Below are 21,949 nucleotides of genomic sequence, written 5' to 3'. Positions count from 1 at the left end.
AATTATTCATATTTAATGAAAAAGACTAGGAAATTGTCAAAAAAACACAGATTTATTGGTACTTAGAAAGATCGGTTTCGGTCATTACACCATTGTCAATCTCTGATAAACTCATTTATGAATAATCATGAAAACCTATTCTATTGAGAACTCATCATCTGCTCAGTGTCTTAATATTAACATAGTTTACAATGATGTAAAATTATTTTACCACCTATAAATTAAAGTGTAGCCTATTCATCATGATTGTTTGTTTTACTTGGAGGCTCAAAACTTAATCTTTTTTGCTGAGGGTGATGCTCACATGAGCTTTTAGGCTTGTGCGTGGGTAATAAAGCTGATGATAATGAGAGACGAATGAACCTACAGTTCTAGATGGGTTCCGAACCACCGGGAAGCGATTTTACAACTCATGAATTATATTCAGAGGAGTTGGCTCAAGCGGTCACCCTTCCAAAGGGAGTAAGCTTATTTAGTTCAGAAAAATTGAATATAATTATAGCGAGTGTCTTGTATTTTTTCTTTTTTTACCGAGTTTTCTTCCACTCTAGTTTTTTTTCTAGTTATTCTAGAGTTTTCCATATCTACAAATTCTTATTGTAAAATGAGAAATTTCACAATATTCCATATTTTATTTATTTGTAATTTTTACAAAGTAGCACTGATTGGGAGAGAAAAACTAAGGATACTCCTTCTACTATTTCTCTCCTAAATTTAGATAACATTTTAAATGTCCGAAATAGGGTTATGGTTTCACTTTCCTAAAATTTAGTCCATTTTCACTAAAAAACAACGAAAACTAAGAATTTTAAATTTTGACGGTTAAAAACAGAATAAAAACCAAAAATATTACACTCAAATCACCATTAATTGGAACATTTTTGTGTAATTTGACAAAATTTAGAGCCAGAAAAAACACAACTCTATAAAAAACAAAAATATATTTTAACTGATCAATTTCTGACGTTTCATCCAACATATTCTAACCAGTAATTCTATTATACTCCAGCCAGATTCATGTCTCCACATTTCAACTACAGTTGTATTTGAATTATCATGTGTTTCCTTGTGAAGGCCTAACTTGAAGAAGAAATTCGGCTGTATGGGCGTATACACCTATTAGGTTTAATAATACACAACACGCAACGTACATTACTCTTTTTTTCTTAGCAGACTTGCCATTAAAAAAATCTTTCTTCCCTCCTCATTCAATAAGAGTACAATAACAACATGAGATCAACAATATAACGATGAAGGATCAAGTCAATTGAGTTGATAAATAAAAGTTTAGTATCACACGGTTGTAGTTGATTGGATACTACTATAGATACATTATATATATTCAGTTCGCCTGAAGAATAAATCGAGTATTATTATCTTCAGTCCATGATTTCGAATTAATTTAAACCCTTTGTGCTAAATAGCAGCAATTTTAACCTTGACTAACTTTCATGAGAAGACTAACTTAGCTGTGCTAATAGTGAATAGAAGTTGTGTTTCTTTTCTGGCTCAAAATTTTGTAAAATTACTCAAAAATTTCCATTTTGAGTGAAATATTTTTGTTGTTAATTAGTTTTAAAATATCAAAATTTAAAATTTTTAGTTTAGTCATTAGTTTTGAAGTGTAAATTGGACTTTTTGAAGTGAAAAGTGAAATCTAACCTCCTTTTTTGAGACTTTTATTTGTAAAAATTTGGGAGAAGACAGTTTTGGGCTATGCCTGTTGTCTTCTCCCAATCATATTTTAATTATGATTTGTGATTGTGAATAAAATAAATAAATAAATGAATAGCTTTAAGTTGCAAACCTATCACTATTATATTATGGTTAGCCAATATTGTTATGTCTCATTCTATTTTAAAGGGAGACATAGGAGAACGGGAAATTTTGAAATAATACCCCCGAAATTGGGGAGAATTAAATTTCATCACTTCACGATAAGAAATAGGAAAAAAACTATAAAGTAAAACGACATAGGATAACGGGAAATTTTAATATTATGGTTAGCCAATATTGTTATGTCTCATTCTATTTTAAAGGGAGACATAGGAGAACGGGAAATTTTGAAATAATACTCCCGAAATTGGGAAGAATTAAATTTCATCACTTCACGATAAGAAATGGGAAAAAAACTATAAAGGAAAACGACATAGGATAACGGGAAATTTTAAAATAATTCTCACAAAATTAAGGAGAATCGACTTTCATCACTTCATGATAAAAATTTATAAAAAATCTAGCCATGAAGTATTATCAGGAACAGTAAGAGGAAAATGTCGTCCATTCCTGGATACAGGTGACAACCAAATGACGATCACTAACTAGTATGTTTACATTCTTGGAAGTGCATGCTTTATTCAAGACAGTATCAAGGAAAGTCAGTACTTTCCTTGGAAGTAAAATAATTGTAAATTTCCCAAGTAAAGGAATTATTGTAACTTTCCTTGACTTGAAATATGACCGAATTTGTCCGTGTATGACTTCCTGATTTTTTTCTTGTGGGGTATAAGCTATACCAAATTCTCACAATCACAAAGGGAACATGTTTTTGGACTCAGGGGACCTTGAAACGTATAGAAAACTTAAAATTAGGGTACCTTTATTTTTTTGAAAATCTTTCCTTCAATATTCCTTCAACAACAACTATACAGGTAGCAGTGGCCACTGTTCAGCTGTAGAGTTCTTGAAAAGTTGTATTTCGAGAGAGAGAGGTTAGGACTGGATAGAGTGAAATTCATATGTACACCGAGGAGGCCTGAGAAGGTCAACTCAAACATTAAAAAGAACTTGTTCAAGTAAACTTGACTAATGTAAACCCTACTTAATTATGCGCTTACATTATAATAATTGTACATTGCCTAAACATTGAGGGTGAGTAACTAATGGGTGAATGAGTACGCTTGTTGGATGTGAGTGTTCTCGATCCTTGGTCAAAAAAGCAGGTTTTCAACAATTATTGTATCTTTTTTACGATTTTATTTTGTTCGTGGATCTCACCGTGCTTCCCACTTCGTTTTTAGTTTACCTGATTTGATTTATTTTATTTTTATTCATAATAATACCTCTCTCCAGATTGAGTTTTGTTTTATTTGTTACACTAGTCTATTCTTTCTTAAATATTTTTTTTATATTGTATTTATAGTCATATTTTTCATAGCTATGAATAGTTAAATTTAAGATTATGTATATTGGATGCTACTAGACAACTCGCTCCTCTCTCACAGGCATGTGCCCATAAGAGGAGCCTCCAATGGAATGTATTTTTATTTTTTACATACAAATATAATTGTATTGTTAATCTTTTTTGGAGAATAAAGAATTTCAATTTCAATTCCACGATGTTTGGTTGAATTATCTGTCTGTTCGAACTGTTCATAATGAGTGTTTCTGTTTACAGCTTATGAAGCTGATGAAAGCTGTCCTGGGTGAAAAAATGTTCACCCTGCTGATGAAGGGAACTTTCTACGGCCATTTCGTCGCTGGTGAAGATCAGTACAAAATTGTGCCGACTCTTAAAAGGCTTCGCTCTTTCGGTGTGAAACCCATCCTTGATTACTCAGTCGAGGAAGATCTTAGCCAAGAAGAAGCTGAGAAACGAGAATATGAGTAAGTTTTTGGCGATACATTTATCAATCAATCTATTTATCAATCAATCGTATTTATCAATACGATGATCCATAATAATATATATCTGAAAGAGGAAATTTAAACTTAGTTTATACTATTCCTCTTTCAAACTTTAATGTTAACCCTTCTACTACCAAGCGGGGTAATTGGACTACCCCAACCCACATTTTCTCAATTTTTTTGTAGATAATGTTGACGTATTTCATTGAAACCTTGAGTACTTGTTAAAAACATATCACTAGTTGTTTTTTCTCATAAAATCATTTCATTCCTCTTATTTTTTCAATTATTAGCAGATTTATCCTTGGGATAACTCTATTACCCCGCTTGGTATTCCATGTCATGCAATTTTTTGGTATATTCCATCCATTATCGGAATACATATGATATAAATTTAATGTTCAATTATCATTTTTTTGCCAAACCTGATTCATAATGATCACTTGAAATCTAAATTTGAAAAAATTGCTTCTCTATAGCCATAATTTAATTATTTGACAACATTTCCCCTACATCTATATGATAGAATGCTCAATTTTTTTGTCCTGTCAGTTTTTGATTGAAAACATATTTTTCAACAAAAGACATTTATTTTTAATTATATTAAATGCTTTTGTAATGCATTTCATAGATGAATTAATGGAAAAAATATAGAATAATTATATAAAACAGATATCTTGTTGGGGTAACCCAGTTACCCCACTTGGTATTTCGTGTATGTGAAAAACGTTGGTAGTAGAAGGGTTAATGAAGTCCAAAAGGTTATGTGTATCTATGTGACGCATTTTTCACATTCCTGGTCCGAGAATACTCCTTGAGAATAATTAACAAGTGATAACAATTTTGAATTTAGTAGGTAATGTTGTTAGAAAGCCGAAAAAAAACACTTGAAAGCTTAATAATTTTAATATTAGTTACTCCTTAGCTCTACAGGTCGCTACAACCCTTGGCCTCCCTCACAAAGCCTCTCCATCTCTCCCGATCGACTACCTGCCTTTTCCAGTTTCGAACTCCAAGCGTTCTCAAATCCTGCTCTACATCATCTGTCCACCTATTCCTTGGCCTTCCTTTTCTTCTTCTATTGTAATATACTATATTCTTTCTCTCCATATACATTTGGCAATCCTTTCATCACCAATAGTTTTAATATTATTGCATTAAAAATAAAATTTTAAGGCCTCAGTAACTACTTTTTAGCGCTAGTTTTGTAATCAATTTTTATAGGTGTCAAACTATCAACCTGATAAACTGAAAAACTTCAATATTACTATCTCAAACAGGTCTAGTACCTCGAGATGCAATTACTCAATTTGCATTTCATTTTATTATGTAATAGTATTTTCCCATGTTGTCAAATTTGTATTGCTTTCATTAGGTATTTCTGAGATGTATTTTTTTTATTTCTGTCAATAAAACATTTCATTTTGAGCAGAAATTTTTTTAAATTCTGTATATTAGTCCAATTCATTTCAAAATATATCATAAAATATGTAACATAAATAACATATGTCATAGGTCTATAACATATGCCTCACCGATTGACAAAGTTGCTGAAAAATATTTGAAATATGTAAAGTTTATGAGTGTTGTCCAATATGTGATGTATTCCTATCCTTGATTATTATAAAACTCAAAAGTGTATTCTATTTTGTGCTACATAAAGATGAATAAATATAATACTGCTTGCTGGAACTGTCCCCCAATCTCAGACGCATAGTCTTACTGGGGGAATTCCACTCAATCAATATGTTCTTTGTACTGTTTTTGTAAAAATGTAATTCTTATTTTGTTAAATATCAAATATAATTATGTACATGTATTGCTATGCCAAGTAGAAATAAACGAATTGAATTCAAGAATCAAGAATAATTTACTGTCGTCCCGCTCAAGAGCATTGACAAAGTCACATAACAAATGAAAGTACAAAATACGTACAATGTATCAATAAAATTAATGCATTCACACACTGTAGGCTACATAAAACATTCAGTCACTTATCAGTAATTGAATTGATATTCATTTTTGAAGTAATTCTATTATGTCTTTTAGTCTTTATGAAATAATCATTGTCCTCTATTATGTGCTACATAAATTAAATAAATATATTCATCTTTCAAGTAATTTATCTACCTTGAAAGTTATTTATCAAAAGAGTAATTTACAGTTTACCTTCGTTGTGTTTCTAATTGGATCCAGTTCATAATAGTGAGGTTGTTGCCCCTTTATTTAATTAGAAAATTTTAAAGAAATATTTCAACAAAAAAAAAATTCTCTGTAATTGAATCGTCAATCCAATGTAATCCTCTTAGTTGTCAAAATTTTCTACAAAATTACAGTATTTTTGTAATCATTTTCAATTTGCTCATCCTAAAATACAGCGCATGCTAGTTAGCTACTGCTGCTACAATTAATAGCTGATTACTGAGTCGTTTTAGTTTTACCTTGGCCTTATTTACCTGACATTATCCTAATACTATCAAACATTTTCAGTTGTCACGAATAAGCTTCACTTGGATTCATCACTGCATATTCTATTGCCATCAAAAATATTAATAAATAATGTTGACGTCAAATCGTTAATGCATAATATAATCTCTGATAAGATTCTTCATTATTCTTTATTCATATAATAATAAGATTAAAACACAACCTTACTTATTGCAATTTCAAAACGAATCTTCTAAAAAGCAACCAGATTGTTACTGTATTGATACAATAACATGTTTCATTACTGATTGATACAGCTTGTTACTGTATTTGATAATTTCTATTTGATATAAATAGAAATAGAAATCTCAGTAAATTATAAATTATTTTATCACAACATGTTTCGGACATTATTTTATATATATATAATTATTATTGTCATTATTATTATTATTATATATTATTATTATTATTATTATTATTATTACTATTATTATTATTATTATTATTATTATTATTACTGTTATTATTATTATTATATTATTATTATTATTATTATTATTATTATTATTAGTCAATTCTTGCATGCGTCCCAAATATCGAATAATAGTACATTAAGAATATTCTCTGAAGACATTTCTCTTCTAAAGACATATTTGCTTTGCAAATTGAAAACAACGTGATGAAGGGAAAGGAAGACGTTACTTCATTTCTCGTGCTTGCCGCAATCACGGACTCAATATTTCACAGCATAACAAAACCCTCTTTTTCTTGAAAATACAAAATACAACTCCAGTTATTTTTTGTTTTTACAAATATCTACTTGTTTACTATGTTAAGACTTTGTTGTGGAGAGGATTTTTTTTGTACATAGTATCCATTCAATCTTATTTAAAAGTTTTTTTTTTTTGCTCTGACAGATAATAAAATAGTTTTTCAGGATTCATTCTTCTCTACACATCCATTTCCGTTTTGCAGAACAAAGATTTAATCAATAACTTCTTATGCAATACCAAACCGAACAAAAATATATTAAAATCTTTACTGAGACATAAGTCCGAACACATTTCAATTATTAATCAGAACTAATATTATTTTATTCAATGATGTATGGGAAAAAGTTGTAATGAATTAGAATTTCTCCATTCAGTTTTATTTAAAAGGTTTTTTTTGCTCTGACAGATAATAAAATAGTTTTTCAGGATTCATTCTTCTCTACACATCCATTTCCGTTTTGTAGAACAAGGATTCAATCAATAACTTCTTATGCATTACCAAACGGACCAAAAAATAATGAAAATCTTTACTGAGGCATAAGTCTAAACATATTTCAACTATTAATCAAAACTATTATCATTTTATTCAATGGTGTATTGGAAAAATTTGTAATAGATATGAATTTCTCTGTTGAAATTAGTTTCAATCAACTTATAGTTGAGAATGGTATTGTATCTACCAATGTATAGATAAATAAACTAATTAATAAAAACAATAAAAAAATCTTGTGGTATCCTTTTTTAAAAAAAAAAAAACTTCAAAATAGTTCAACAACTAGTTTCGACCTTAATTTAGGTCATTTTCAACTTGAAAATGTCTGTATGAAACTTGAAAATGACCTAAGTTAGGGTCGAAACTAGTCGTTGAACTATTTTAAAGTTTTTAAAAATAAAGGGTTCTACAAGATTTTTATATTGTTTTTATTAATTTGTTAAAAAGTATCCCCATGTGAGTGAAGTGTTTTTATAAATAAACTAATATGTTGAATTTTTTTGCTTTCAGGGGAAGTGTATCTGAGGCACAAAAAGAAGCGCCCAATGCTACAAGCGAAGGTAATAAATAACTCGTTGAAATGAAATCAAATATAGTATTGAAAAAATGAATCTAAGAAAAAAATCAAGTAAAGTTTTATATTTTTAATAATATTATAAATGGCATGCGCAATTTTATTATCTGTATGCATTGTAGTTTTCCAGTAAATTGAATTATTCCATGTACATAAAACAGTAGGCCTTGAACGGCTATTGCGATTGAAGTCATAAAATAATTATTTAATTACTTTCTCCATTACAAAAATTCTAATACTCTACTGGGATGTTTTTAAGTAGCTACTGTTTCACACACTAAAACTTCATCTCATGCTTCACTAAGAACAACTCTATGACAACACTTTTTTTCATCTCGTTTTGAGTGTAATTCGTAAACTTTTTAATGCAAAATGCCTAAACACTATCCAGGGTTTGATTTAATTATCTAAGTTTATAAATAAATTGAAAAAAAATTAAAACATGTTTCAGAGGGATCATAATCTTTGAGGAGATTATAGGTTACTAGGATAACATTGATTTCATAAAACTTGAATGTTATAAAACTATTTCATTCATTATAAAACTATAATGAAAAAATAGTCGTACAGGACAGTAGGGTTAATAGGCTTATACCTGGAAAGCGAGTGTATGCTTCACAGAAGAACCAAACAACCTAAAGAAAACTATCAAAAAATAATAGAATAATATTTTAATATTAAAATAATTATTATTGTGTGATTTGACATTATTTGAGTAAGGGATTATGGTTCCATATTATGATTTATTAGAAATCAATTACTTCAATTGTAGGATAATATTTTTCTCTTGCTTATTCAGTTTCTGAGATAAAATTATTATAGACTATCATCTAAACTTGTTAAAGATATTCTTCAAAAAAATATAAACTATCATCTAGACTTGTTATAGATATTATTTAAGGCTGTGCAAAGGCTAAAAATAAACTTTCTACTCATGATATTTTTCAAAGTTTTTCGATTTGTATATCATCAAGCTATCCAAATGAAAAAGTTTTCTCAGGAAAACATTTTTTTTCTATCATTACTTTTTGAGATATGAGCGCCTGAAGTTTGATTTTTCGGGACTGAACATTTCAAATTCGGTAAGAGATAAATCCATGAGATTTAGAGGATAGATTTTTCATGGTATTGTTGATCTAGTTAAACAAAAATTTTCTGAGAATATAAATTTTTAAGATAGTTATTCAATTTACTAAAAATAACTTTTAGTTGAGTTCTTTTTGGTAAATTGAATAACTTTTTCAAAAATTGATATTTTCAGAAAATTTTTGTTTTACTAGATCAAATTTTAGTTGAGTTATTTTTGGTAAATTGAATAACTTTTTCAAAAATTGATATTTTCAGAAAATTTTTGTTTTACTAGATCAACAATACCATGAAGAATTCATCCTCCAAATCTCTTACCGAATTTGAAATGTTCTGTCTCGAAAATTCAAACTTCAGGCGCTCATATCTCAAAAAGTAATGATCGAAAAAAAAATGTTTTCCTGAGAAAACTTTTTCATTTTGATAGCTTGATGATATACAAATCGAAAAATATCACGAGTAGAAAGTTTATTTTTAGCCTTTGCACAGTCTTAACGTGAGTTAGTCTGAAGGATAGTCAAAAAGTTAGAACTCAAAGTTGTATATCGAAATGTTAATCGAAATCCAGACTTGAACATTCTATTTGTAGACAGATTGTAACAAATATACGCATTAGACTGTATGCCTTGAAAAAATACCTGAAAAGTGGATCAATAACCTCAGGAAGTGATTAGAATAAATCTAAGTTTCAGAGGATGTTTTCCTTATTCACTTAATCAGTTCAGTTATAAGTTAGCATTCTTTTTTGGAAACTTTGTAGCATCTACATCTTAATTACATCAAAAATTATGTATGAGTATGTAAAGGTTGCAAAGGTTGAAGATGATCAATCTATTCTAATCAATTGTTGAATGAACCTCTTTCATTCAAGATTACAATTTTTATTGAATGTACAGAAAACTTTTCTGACTTCTAGAAAGTAGATTGATGTTCCCCTATTGATTGCTAGTACTGTAGTTAAAATGTAGTCTTGAATTTGTATTTACAATTCTAAGATCCCTAAAATTATTTCTGTTTTTTATAAAATGTAGTACTTGTAAATAAAGTGAATTTCATTTGCCTTAACATTTACCACAAATGAATGTTTCATAATGCTATCTGTCATAATGTCTAATGTTGCTAGTCAAAGAAATTCATTTAACGTGTATGTCTAATGCATTTTTGAAAATAGTTGATTTACATTTTTAATTAATGGATCAATATTAATGTTCATGACATTCTCATTTGTTGATTTCAGCATTTGATGCATCATTATTTTGTGATACTGTGTATGTGTTTGTGGAAAACTTTGAAAATACTTTGCACTGCTCTTGAATACAAAGATGAACAACGTAATTTTATAATTATAATATCAGATCACAGGGTATCTTTCTCTATTCTGAATCTCTTTTAAACTCCAAAACTGCTAAATATTTTTAATTGTATGTGTATCTTTATGCATCACCAATAATATTGTTAATGTGATCATTTTCCAGGTCTCTTGTGATCATACGTTGTAATGGTTTTATTTCCGGATTTTATAAATTTCATATCAAATGACTAGGTTCGTTCAAAAAGCCAAAAGTATTTATTTCAATAATGAATAATACGTTGTAATGGTTTTATTTCCGGATTTTATAAATTTCATATCAAATTATTAGGTTTGTTTAAAAAGTCAAATGTATTTAATAATAATAATAATAATAATAATTTCTGTGGATGTTGGACGACACATCCAGAGGAGTTTATTCATAAATTCAGGAACATTACATATTATTTTTTCATACATTTTCAATAATATAACAATATTCAAGGTTTACAAAATGATACCTCACTATCATTTCATTTCATTTATTCATTTATTATATAAAACACTATAATCATAATACAATTATGACTTTGGAGGAAAAACTAGGCTAAGCCTGTATTCGTTCTTTCATTTAACATATTTAAACCAGATGTTACTAAGACAACTCTACTACTGTATGATACATGAAAATATATTTAGAACTTAGTATTAATTAGAAGAGATCCCACAGTGATAAATAAACTCAATTTATTTGAATGAGTTTTCGGAAATTTGACTTTCATTCTTATAAAACTTGAAGTACTCTCATTAAATTTCTTCTGAACTTTGTAAATAATACAGCATGTGGAATGGTTTTTTGCCTAATTCTAGATGAAAATTGATCTCACTGAATGCATTTTTTCAATGAATTAATTTATAGATTCCATTTGGTTCCTGAAGTGTTAACTTTGATAATCAATATCTCATTTTTTATCTAGAAGAAATCTGTTTAAGCATAGACACCTCTAACACAAGGCCCGGCCTACGATATTGCAACGTCGCAGTGTAGGCCTAGATATTGCAACGTCGCAGTGTAGGCCTAGAATCTGATAAAGGGCTTCATCTGAAACGAAAGGCCTAGAATCTGATAAACGGCTTTATCTGAAACGAAAGGCCTAGAATCTGATAAACGGCTTTATCTGAAACTGGTTTTTATCTGAACCTGAAACGTATTTTCCATAATTGGTGAAAAAGATCAGCTGGTATTTTTTAAAATCTTTTTCACTAATTATGTATAAGATTTTAGGCCTACACTGCGACGTTGCAATATCGTAGGCCGGGGCCTTGTATTAGAGGTGGCTATGGTATAAGTGACCTATTAAACGTTTCATCTATTCATGTGAATATCGTTGACATTCTTGTTGAATTTTAATTCCCAATTAATAATGATTATTTGGAAGAAATATTCTGTCGTTATTTTTTATAACTATAGGATTTATCTCCAGATTATTGTCTTTAAGATTTGAAGTAATCAAGTGATTCATACGTACACTCGTGAATTAAATTCTATAATTTTATCTTACAAATTAATCATGAGTTTAAATTGGTTTAACATCATTATTATGTAGTTGATACTTGCTTGGAAACGAATTTTATCAAAGTAAGAATTAAAACTTGAATTAAAGCTTGAATTTTTTATTTTATATGATATTTTGTAATGATTTTATAACATGTTGTACCGGTTCTCTCGAGTTAAGGTTTTATATGGAAGAGTTCAAATAATTTTTCCCTTACAGGAATAGACCATTATGTGATTATGTATTCTAGATTTTCAAGATCTTTGTGATTATCAGGAACAAAGACTAATAATTTGTGTTCTAGTTTTCAACCACTGAAGAAGACCAGTTACGACATAAAAGTCCCTGCAACTTCAGATGCCTCTGTTAAATTCGATGCCTCTAAAACTTTTACTAGTGTATTAAGGTGAATCCTGCAAAATCACTTGATTATATATCAACTTCTATGGAAATCCCAGCCTATTTGTTACCTTGTAATCTTGTAAGATTGTTCTCGTACTTATCCACTTATATAAACTCTTCATCCCTGAAAAATATATGCACAATCTCTTGATATTTCTGGATAAATTTCTCAGATGTTCAAGAATAAGATTTTGTTATTTTTAGTTGTACATTGAAAATCATGTAATTTGATTATGTTAGAGAGTTATCAGTCATTATTCAGCTTCTTATTCTATTCTAAAAGAGGGCTGAAATCCTTTTGCTTGAATTGGCGAAAACATTTTTTGCTTCGATGATTTATTTTTATTTTTCCAAGGTAACCATTAGTATCATTTATGAACCTTATACTTTTCATAGAATTGTGACAATTAGAATATTGAGATCATAGATTCAAGCCTCAAAATTACTGGATATTTAATAAATAGTTACTATCCGAAAGTTTTCTAAAAATGTGTGATTTTATATCATAAGATCATGCTTCTGTGATTTATTTTCATTTTTCCAAGGTTACCATTAGTATCATTTATGAACCTTATACTTTTCATAGAATTGTGTCAATTAGAATATTGAGATCATAGATTCAAGCCTCAAAATTACTGGATACCTAATAAATACTCAGAAAGTTTTCTAAAAATGTGTGCTTTTATACCTGAATCATAAGATCAATGCACAATGTCAGTAATACATTAGCATCACCCCCTTCAAAATGTGTTATCGCCTTGTAGAATCATAATAAATAAGTGTAATAATTATTCCACCCTTCAAATGTTATTATATTGAGGGTGACATTATGGACTTGTTTAATGTATCGTTATACCGGTATATCAATAGAAAACTAGTTATTTATTATTTTGAACGAAAAATAAGGTAGATTTTACTTTAACTTGAACCAAGTTGCTGTTTTTCATATTTCATAAGAATTTATTGTTTAAATTCAATTTTGACTGATCTTCTTGGTATTAATATTATTGATAGGCATTATTAAACTTTTTAAAGATCTATTCCACATGTAGATCCTACTTGCCAATCAATGAAATCAAATCTTCAAACTAATCAATATGCGAAAAATTGATGGAAATTTAAGATTTTTTTGGATGAAGAGTAACTTGTATTTCAAAGCTCACTCGGTATTTCTACCAATTTGACTAGGAGTGCATTTTCCCTAGTAATAAAAGGGGAACTTCATTAACAGTAGACTTCCATAATAGTATGAATAGTTTTTTGGAATATTCAAGTTCATAAAATGTTCAGTAAGAAGTAACTCATCATTTTTAGCAACTTTGAATCTATATACTCTTGCTTACTTCTTTTTCATTAAGGAATAGAATTAAACTTATAAATAGTGGAAAGAATAACCCGGTCGTTTGAAGTATAGTTTCAGTTTATCAATGAGCTTATCTTAAATTAAGGCTGTGCAAAGGCTAATAATAAACTTTCTACTGGCGATATTTTTTCGATTTGTAGATCATCAAGCTAACAAAAAGAAAAAGTTTTCTCGGGAAAACGTTTTTTTTCTGATCATTACTTTTTGAGATATGAGCGCCCAAAGTTTAAATTTTTGGGGACAGAACATTTCAAATTTAGTAAAAGATAAATCCATGAGATTTAAGGGATGAATTCTTCATAGTATTGTTTATTTATTTATTTATTCATAGACAATAGATACAATGAATAAAACAAAAATTATCTGTATATCAAAAGTTAAAATTTCAAAGTTATTCAATTCATTTTTTATGAAAAATATTCAATATTTTCAGATAATCTTTGTTTTATTCAATCAACAATACCATGAAGAATTCATCCTCTAAATCGCATGGATTTATCTTTCACCAAATTTGAAATGTTCTATCCCAAAAATGTGAACTTTAGGCGGTCATATCTCAAAAAGTAATGATCGAAAAAAAATGTTTTCCTGAGAAAAATTTTTATTTTGATAGCTTGATGATATACAAATCGAAAAACTTTGAAAAATATCACCAGTAGAAAGTTTATTTTTAGCCTTTGCACAGCCTTAAATAGCAAGTTTAGTTACTTTCAAAATATCACGGTTCATACAATTTTATGAAGTAATTATAAAGTAAGCTTCATCCTTAACATATATTAGGTGAGGTTAAAGTATTTTATTTCTGAATTATGTTGTTATTTAAACAATATTTATTAGCCTATAGCTTTCAATCAATGTAAGATTTTAATTTTGTGACTATGTTTCAAGTTTCAGTGAGTAATTTAGATAGAAATGGAAGATTTTGTTACTAGACCTATTCATTATTATCAATCACATCCATTTCTATACAAATAATACTAGTAAGGGTGAAATAGTATCTCTAGAATTTTTTCTAAATTATATTTTTGCTAAAGAATATACTGGTAAGGGTAAAATAGTATCTCTAGCATTTTATTTCCAAATCACATTATACACATTTAAAGCTATACACATTTATTCATTTAAATTAACCAATGCACAAATCAAATACATGATTAGAAAATGCCTAGCCCAATACTGTTCCCTTTCCAAATTGTGATAGTAGTAAGCCAATGTCTAAAAGGTAGGTTATGTTGCTTCACTTTCAATCAAATTCCGAGTCCAGAAATATACAAACCTAAATTTAGAATTTAATTAGATTGAAAACCGAAAAGAATAAAAATATTGCACCAAACTGTAAAGTTTTCAAAACTTGAAAACATTGAATTATTTAGAAACCAAAAAACAAAGTTTATCAAATATTGACAATGGTGTAATAACCGAAACCGGTCTTTCCAAGTATCAATAAATATGTGTTTTTTGACAATTTCTTAGTCTTTTTCATTTAATATGAATAATTACCACAATATCAACTTCTCAACTACACAAAAAAGGGAAAAAACAAAACTAAACTCGCTCCAAAAATCAAAGCTGATTATTGCTAGAGTCCACGAATTTGGTTCTATTATGTTGGAATAGGTTCTATAATAGACAAACAAAGTTTATCAAATATTGACAATGGTGTAATAACCGAAACCGTTCTTTCTAAGTATCAATAAATATGTGTTTTTTGACAATTTCTTAGTCTTTTTCATTTAATATGAATAATTACCAAAATATCAACTTCTCAACTACACAAAAAAGGGAAAAAAACAAAACTAAACTCGCTCCAACAATTAAAGCTGATTATTGCTAGAGTCCACGAATTTGGTTCTATTATGTTGGAAAAGATTCTATAATTCTTGGTGGGAAAATGCACTCCTCAATAGGTTGATAATGAAAACAATTCAAGAAATTCTTTCAAAAATAAATCTAGTTTTGTTATATTCAGACTTCTTTTGATTTCTTGTATGTGTAATACGTGAGCTACAAATTAATTTCGATTTTTACTTGCACACAGCAACGTCGATTGGTGGTGAAATGCCTCAGTACAATGTTAATAAAACATTCGCCGATCGCCGATACAAAGTATCAAGTGCTAGAACTTACTTCTACTTGAACGAAGCCACTTGCGAACGAAACGTCGAAGTGTTCCAGGACTGTTTGCATGCTGTTGCAGGTAAATTACTCCACTTTCATCAAATTAATGTCATAATGCAAAACATTCATGTTACAATGAAGGAATAGAGGCGTAGCCGCATTCTATTCTACTTTCAACACAACCTTATTTCAAATAGAATGTGTGTAGAAGTCTTTACTCTGTGTTAAAAAACTTCTCATACTGTACAACACATTGGAAGACTGTTGAGTTCACTTCACACACTTGATACAATTTTAATACCATTTGCATTAAAACACCTAATGATAACTATAACAAACATACTAAGAAGTGTTACTTAACCTTCCGGTAGTCGCGCCCTACTCAATCACCCGACCAGTCGCGTGTTGTATTTTTTACAACATCCAATTTTCCAAGTGTTATGTACTCTGTTTACCGTCAAAACATATTAATTAATTGTGTAATTACTTTTCCATCTTCTTGGATTATTTTACGCCTATGAACATTTGGATGATTACCATTTCATAGCCCAATAAGGTACATCAAGCAAAGCCATCAATTCTGTGTTATTGGTTCGTTTACAGTCCCCGTATACAGTCTTTCCCTATGTTATGCACTGTCGCGACTAAATGGCACCTAAAGACTGAATCATTGCTCAGTTGATACTGCAACTCAGTGGAGTGATGGGGGGGAAAGTTTTGGAATGCATAGGTGACTCATTCACTGACACCACCCCATTCAATAGTTTTGTGCAGCAAAAAACTGACACTTTTGTACTTTTTACAACAGCGCGACTGCCGGAAGGTTAAAGTGGTTTCTAACCTGTTTCTCACATTGGAAGACTGTTGAGTTCACTAGACACACTTGAACTGTGATTATTCACCTCAATTATCATGAATATTTCACTCACTATTAGTGAGTAAACTACTTATTATTCCCATATTAAATGATTTATTAGTAAGTAATATTAACTCAATTTTGTTATTTACATTCACTCAGTTTGTCTTGGGAAAGCACTATGGTATTTTTAAAACAATTTTGTGTAGAACAGGTTAGAAATCACTTTAAGTAACACACTTAGTATTTTTGTTAAAGTTATTATTATTATTATTTGGGTTTTTTTTAATGCAAATGGTATTAGTATGTTCATCCTGTCAACTGACTGATGGGTCCACTCTATATTTTGTTTATGCTTTCTAGTTTATTGAACTGCGAACTATCGAGTTCCAGTTTTGAATTGACGGATCTGTACAATTTTGCAGAATTGGATTGTTTATCTTTGCAATAATCTTTATGAACGACATGTCAGCACTGAAATAGTAATTTTTATTCGATTTATTCATTGAAATGAATTGTTGTTTTGTGGTCATGACCATGCCCATGAAAGTTGTATCAAACCTGTAACTCCATGATACAAGACTTTGATTGTGTATCATATTACAATTCCTGTATCAACACGTTAATTTTAGCCCAGAAATTGTATACATTTTCTTGATTTGTTTATTCTATGAATCATTGGTCCATTGAAAAAAAATGTAAACAAACCAAAACATTTCATTTCATTGCTGTACTGTTGTATAATAATAATACTGAGGGTGATGCCCACATAAGCTCTTAGGCTTGTGCGTGGATAATGAGTCAGAGGGATTGAAAAATATTGATAAGTGTATCAAACTAGTAACTTCTTAGCGAATCGAATGGTTTCTGATATTTATAAATTCTGATTACTATTTATATTTTACTGTTTATAATTACTATTTACAACAATTATTTATGTTTCAGGTGCAACTTATGGAACTGGTATTACTGCTGTGAAAATGACAGCTCTTGGAAGACCTCAACTGCTTGTATGTATAACATTATTTGTTATCAAACAGAATTTCAAATTATAAAACCTAATTTTCAATTCCAGACTTTCAAGGTTATAACACAGTCGAAAACTTTCTATAATAAAATAAAAAAGAATAGTTCGGTGATTGAAGCTTTTCTTAATAAAATAGTAAAAGACTAAACTAGAAAATAATAATTCTTCAGTTACTGTAAGTTATGTAAATCACGACGACTTGAATTTATCTCACTCATTTTTTGCCAATTGATGAAGTTAGTTTCTTTGTTAAGATCTATTTCATAAATAGGGTTGATCAATACTGTAACTGGAATATATAATTGTAATAAAATTAATAATGGGGTGTAATCTACCTAACTAGTAAAATAATTCTTTTAACTCATTACTAGCTATCAATTTCGTATATTTTTTCCAATATGAATTGAGGTGATATTTATGAATCATTAAGAGCTCGGGATTTAAAGTCCTACACTTTAAACAGCTGGAGTCAGAAAATTGGCTTTCCAAAACGGGGCGTAGTCGCAGCTTTTATAACAGTAGTCGTAGTTTTTATTATCTCATTTCTATAATTGGAAACGTTTTTTCTTGAAGAAATTAGACATTCCTAAATAATTCAAAATAGCTGAAACTTTACACTATTTTCTCTTTATTTTATTTTGTGTTCAATTTTCTAGTTTTTTGAAATTTAATTCAAACGTGACTATGACAATGACTGCGACTATTCCCCGTTTTGGAAAACAATTTTCTGACTCCAGCTGTTTAAAGTCTAGGACTTAGCTAAATCCCGAGCTCGGAAGCCGGCCCTAAGAGTGCTTTATAATAATTTAAAAAATTCAAGTTTGTTACAAAAGTGGCTATATCATTCAAATAGCATGTTCAAAGTAATAAGTGTATCAAACACGTCAATAATAAACTAATATTTTGAATTATGAAAATAATATGTTATCTACTTTTATTATCAATAATAAAATAATATTTTGAATAATACATAAAACAATATGTTGTGTACTTTTAATTTCTCGTTTGAGACAAGTATTCACATAAATAAATTTGAAAATTTTCTATTGTGTATTTATACATATTTCTTTTAAAATACATATTTTTCTGTCTGTTTTTAGCTACAATTGTCTGAAGTAATCATGAGGGCTCGAAGATTTGTGAGTGATGTCATTGGTGGAAAAGGCAACGTCATTGGTCAGAAGCTGTCCCCGGAACAACTTGAGAAAAAGCTTGAACAAGCTGGTATTCAAGATGTGAAGAAGTTTTTGGAGAAAGTCACCAAGGATAGCGAAGGGTGAGTAATCGATTTTTAGTTTATTGAAATCCAAATAAAATTAATCTCTCTGGAGATCTATTCTGACACACTTGTGGTATTGAAATTCAAATAAATGTAATATCTTTGAAGATATATGACACATTTTTGGTATCGAAATTGAATCGTTTTCTAGTTTACTGACATTCAAATAAGATTGATCTCGCTGAAGATTTAATCTGACACATTTGAGGTATTGAAATTCAATCGTTTTATAGTCTATTGAAATTCAAATAAAATTAATTTCTCTAAAGATTGAATCTGACACATTTTTTGTATTGAAATCCAATCGTTCTCTAGTCTAATTGAAATTCAAATAGAATAAATTAATCTCTCTAAAGATTGAATCTGACACATTTGTGGTTTTGAAATTCAAATAAAATTAATCTCTTTGAAGATTTAATCTGACACATTTGAGGTATTAAATTTATCTCTCTAAAGATTGAATCTGAAATCTGTGTGGTACAGTCTGGAGGTGCCTTTAGTCAGCTATTATTCACGTCCTCCAAATATCTACGACATTTGCCTACTTGTTTGTCTCATTTCTTTTACCACTATTTCTGTTCCTAGGCCCGGTTGCACAAAAGCCGGTTAAATTTAAAACGGGATTAACTTAATGAGAACCAATCATAGAAGGCGTTTTTGAAAAGACGGTTCTCATGGAATTAATCACGGTAAAAATTTAACCCGCTTTTGTGCATCCAGCACCTAGTATTTGAAATGGCACCACATTATGATTTATTTAATTCTTTTCAATACATTTTAGAGTATTTGAGTTCTCTCTTTGCAATGCTGCATTGAGGCTGTTCGGTACACTTTTTTGTATTTAAAAGGGTACTGAGATTTATATTTTTATTTATATTAAAAGTAGCCCTAAAAAATAGACAATGAGTAAGTTGTACATACTCTCATTCAATTTAGAACCTCTCGAATTTATAGGGCTATCAATTCACTCAAGACTTGAGTGTAAATAGACAAGCTAAGTGCCATTGAAGCTTTTTGTTCCCTCATAAAATGCTTCAGGAGAGTATTGCCAGCTTTTAACATTGTTAAAGTGTAAGGACTATAATGACAGATTTTTTGTTCATTATGAATGTTTTGATATTTCTGTTTTTCCATTATGCACCTAACAGGACTACAATCAATGATACACAATGAGATACTACAATGAATGATAGAATGAAATAAAAATTCTAAAGTACCCTTTTGAAATTACATTACATTACATTTATTACATTCCTTAATCACAACATCAAATTAATGATTGAGAGAGAATCAACAGGATAAACCCAAAACTGTTCCTCTCCCTAATTTTGATAAAAATAGTTCAAATGAGGTTATGAAAACACTTTTATAAAGATCACAAAAATTTACAGTCCAAATATACATTATACTAAAAAATTTGTATCTCGGTTGATCAGAAAGATGAAACAAATTATTATTACACTTGAAAATGCATTAATAAATTGAAAAATATTTAAAAAACTTGATAAATTTGAAGCCAGAAAAATCACAAAAACATTCAATATCAGCCAGCATATGATCGTACTCGATCAGCAATTAATATCAGTATTCATGAATTATAAACAGTTTTAAAATATTTGTTCATAATTTATCATATTGGAAACCATCAATCTGTTGTCATTAGAAATACAGAGCTAAAAACTATAAAAAAAGTGTACAATATTATATTATTATACATTATTTCTACATCTTTTTCACTCAGATCTAACAGGAAAGTCTTCAAATTACGTTTGAACAGCTGTGGTGAGCCACTATGTACAATGGATGAGGGCAGTGTATTACAGAATTTTCTTTCTAAGAAACGATTTTCTAAACAAAATTGAATTGGGTCTTGGCACTCTTGATATATAAATTTCAATATTATTGAATTTTTTTAATTTATTATAAATTTTATTGAAATTGTTTACATCGCAAAAACTTGACGAATTGGAATAAAATATTATACTCTCACAGAAATTAATTATATCTGAAGATATTGAGATCAATTGTATTGAAATGTTGTATTAATTACCACTACATGTTTCTAATATTTCTAGTAATTTTTTGTTGGTCATCTTTGCAATTGGAACAGCCAAACTTAACATTGATTTTTAAAAAATGATTGAACTTCATTACATCTCCTGTACCTACCTGTTTAATCCTTGAGTTGAAATTTGACATTATTCAAATTGAACACTGTAGTCAGAGATGTTGTAGAATTTTTTATAATGGAATAAAAACACAATATATGTTATTTAATGTAGTCTACTGAAATGGTTTCATTCATACAAATCCAGGTTTCAATGTTCAAGGTATATTAATCACTTTTTGTGTAGTTGAGAAGTTGATATTGTGGTAATTATTCATATTAAATAAAGGACTAAGAAACTGAGTTTTATCAGAGATTGACAATGGTGTAATAACCGAAACCGGTCTTTCTAAGTATCAATAAATCTGTGATTTTTTGACAATTTCTTAGTCTTTTTCATTTAGTATATTAATCAGTTTTCTTTATTGCAAGCTCAACCTACAAATGATGACGATGCTTTGAGCATTGAACCCTAGATTTCATACAAATAAAACCATTTCAGACAAATAAAATATTGTGTTATAATCTAAAAAATACCTGTATGTAATATAATATACTTTAGTTTTGATAAACAATATTTGACCTCCTGTTGCATGAGAAATTACAAGCTAATATTTTAGTAATTTTTTATTCTGATAACTAGCTGACTACTATAGTGAGGTCCACGTTATAATGACAGTGTTTGATTAGCAATGGTATTGCTATCCTTGTCTATCATTCAACAAAGCGGATAGCGCTATCTCTTTCTCGCTTTGCTCTGTTGCCAGATCGTCTTTTAACAATGTAGAATTAATAATTAATTAACAAAGTATTTCATCTTAATTATGAAAATGTATTATGGAATTATTAAAAAATATAATTTCTTGTTTAATAAAATATAATTGATTATTTTAAACGAGAATAAACAGTTAATATTACATCAATAAACCTGAATCATCTGCCGTCTATAGAAGGCATTGACAAGACAGTG

The 21,949-nt window shown here is 29.0% G+C and overlaps 1 protein-coding gene across 2 annotated transcripts in view; it reads left to right on the top strand.

The window, feature by feature from the left end:
• LOC111046131 (proline dehydrogenase 1, mitochondrial) overlaps nucleotides 1–21,949 on the top strand; it is an 81,833-nt gene that overhangs the window by 40,645 nt on the left and 19,239 nt on the right. Inside the window, exons 2-6 of one of the 2 annotated variants that reach the window (XM_039442840.1) lie at nucleotides 3,398–3,606; nucleotides 7,834–7,883; nucleotides 15,631–15,789; nucleotides 17,512–17,576; nucleotides 18,694–18,869. In XM_039442840.1, the coding sequence (XP_039298774.1) occupies nucleotides 3,398–3,606; nucleotides 7,834–7,883; nucleotides 15,631–15,789; nucleotides 17,512–17,576; nucleotides 18,694–18,869 (659 nt within the window). Of the gene's footprint in view, nucleotides 1–3,397; nucleotides 3,607–7,833; nucleotides 7,884–12,136; nucleotides 12,234–15,630; nucleotides 15,790–17,511; nucleotides 17,577–18,693; nucleotides 18,870–21,949 lie in introns of those variants that run through there. The other variant, XM_039442842.1, reaches the window with a different exon arrangement.

The sequence above is a fragment of the Nilaparvata lugens genome, chromosome X, assembly GCF_014356525.2.
Source record: "Nilaparvata lugens isolate BPH chromosome X, ASM1435652v1, whole genome shotgun sequence".
Taxonomy (NCBI): domain Eukaryota; kingdom Metazoa; phylum Arthropoda; class Insecta; order Hemiptera; family Delphacidae; genus Nilaparvata; species Nilaparvata lugens.
The sequence above is the reverse complement of the archived record's forward strand: the minus strand, read 5'-3'. Positions and strand labels throughout refer to the sequence as shown.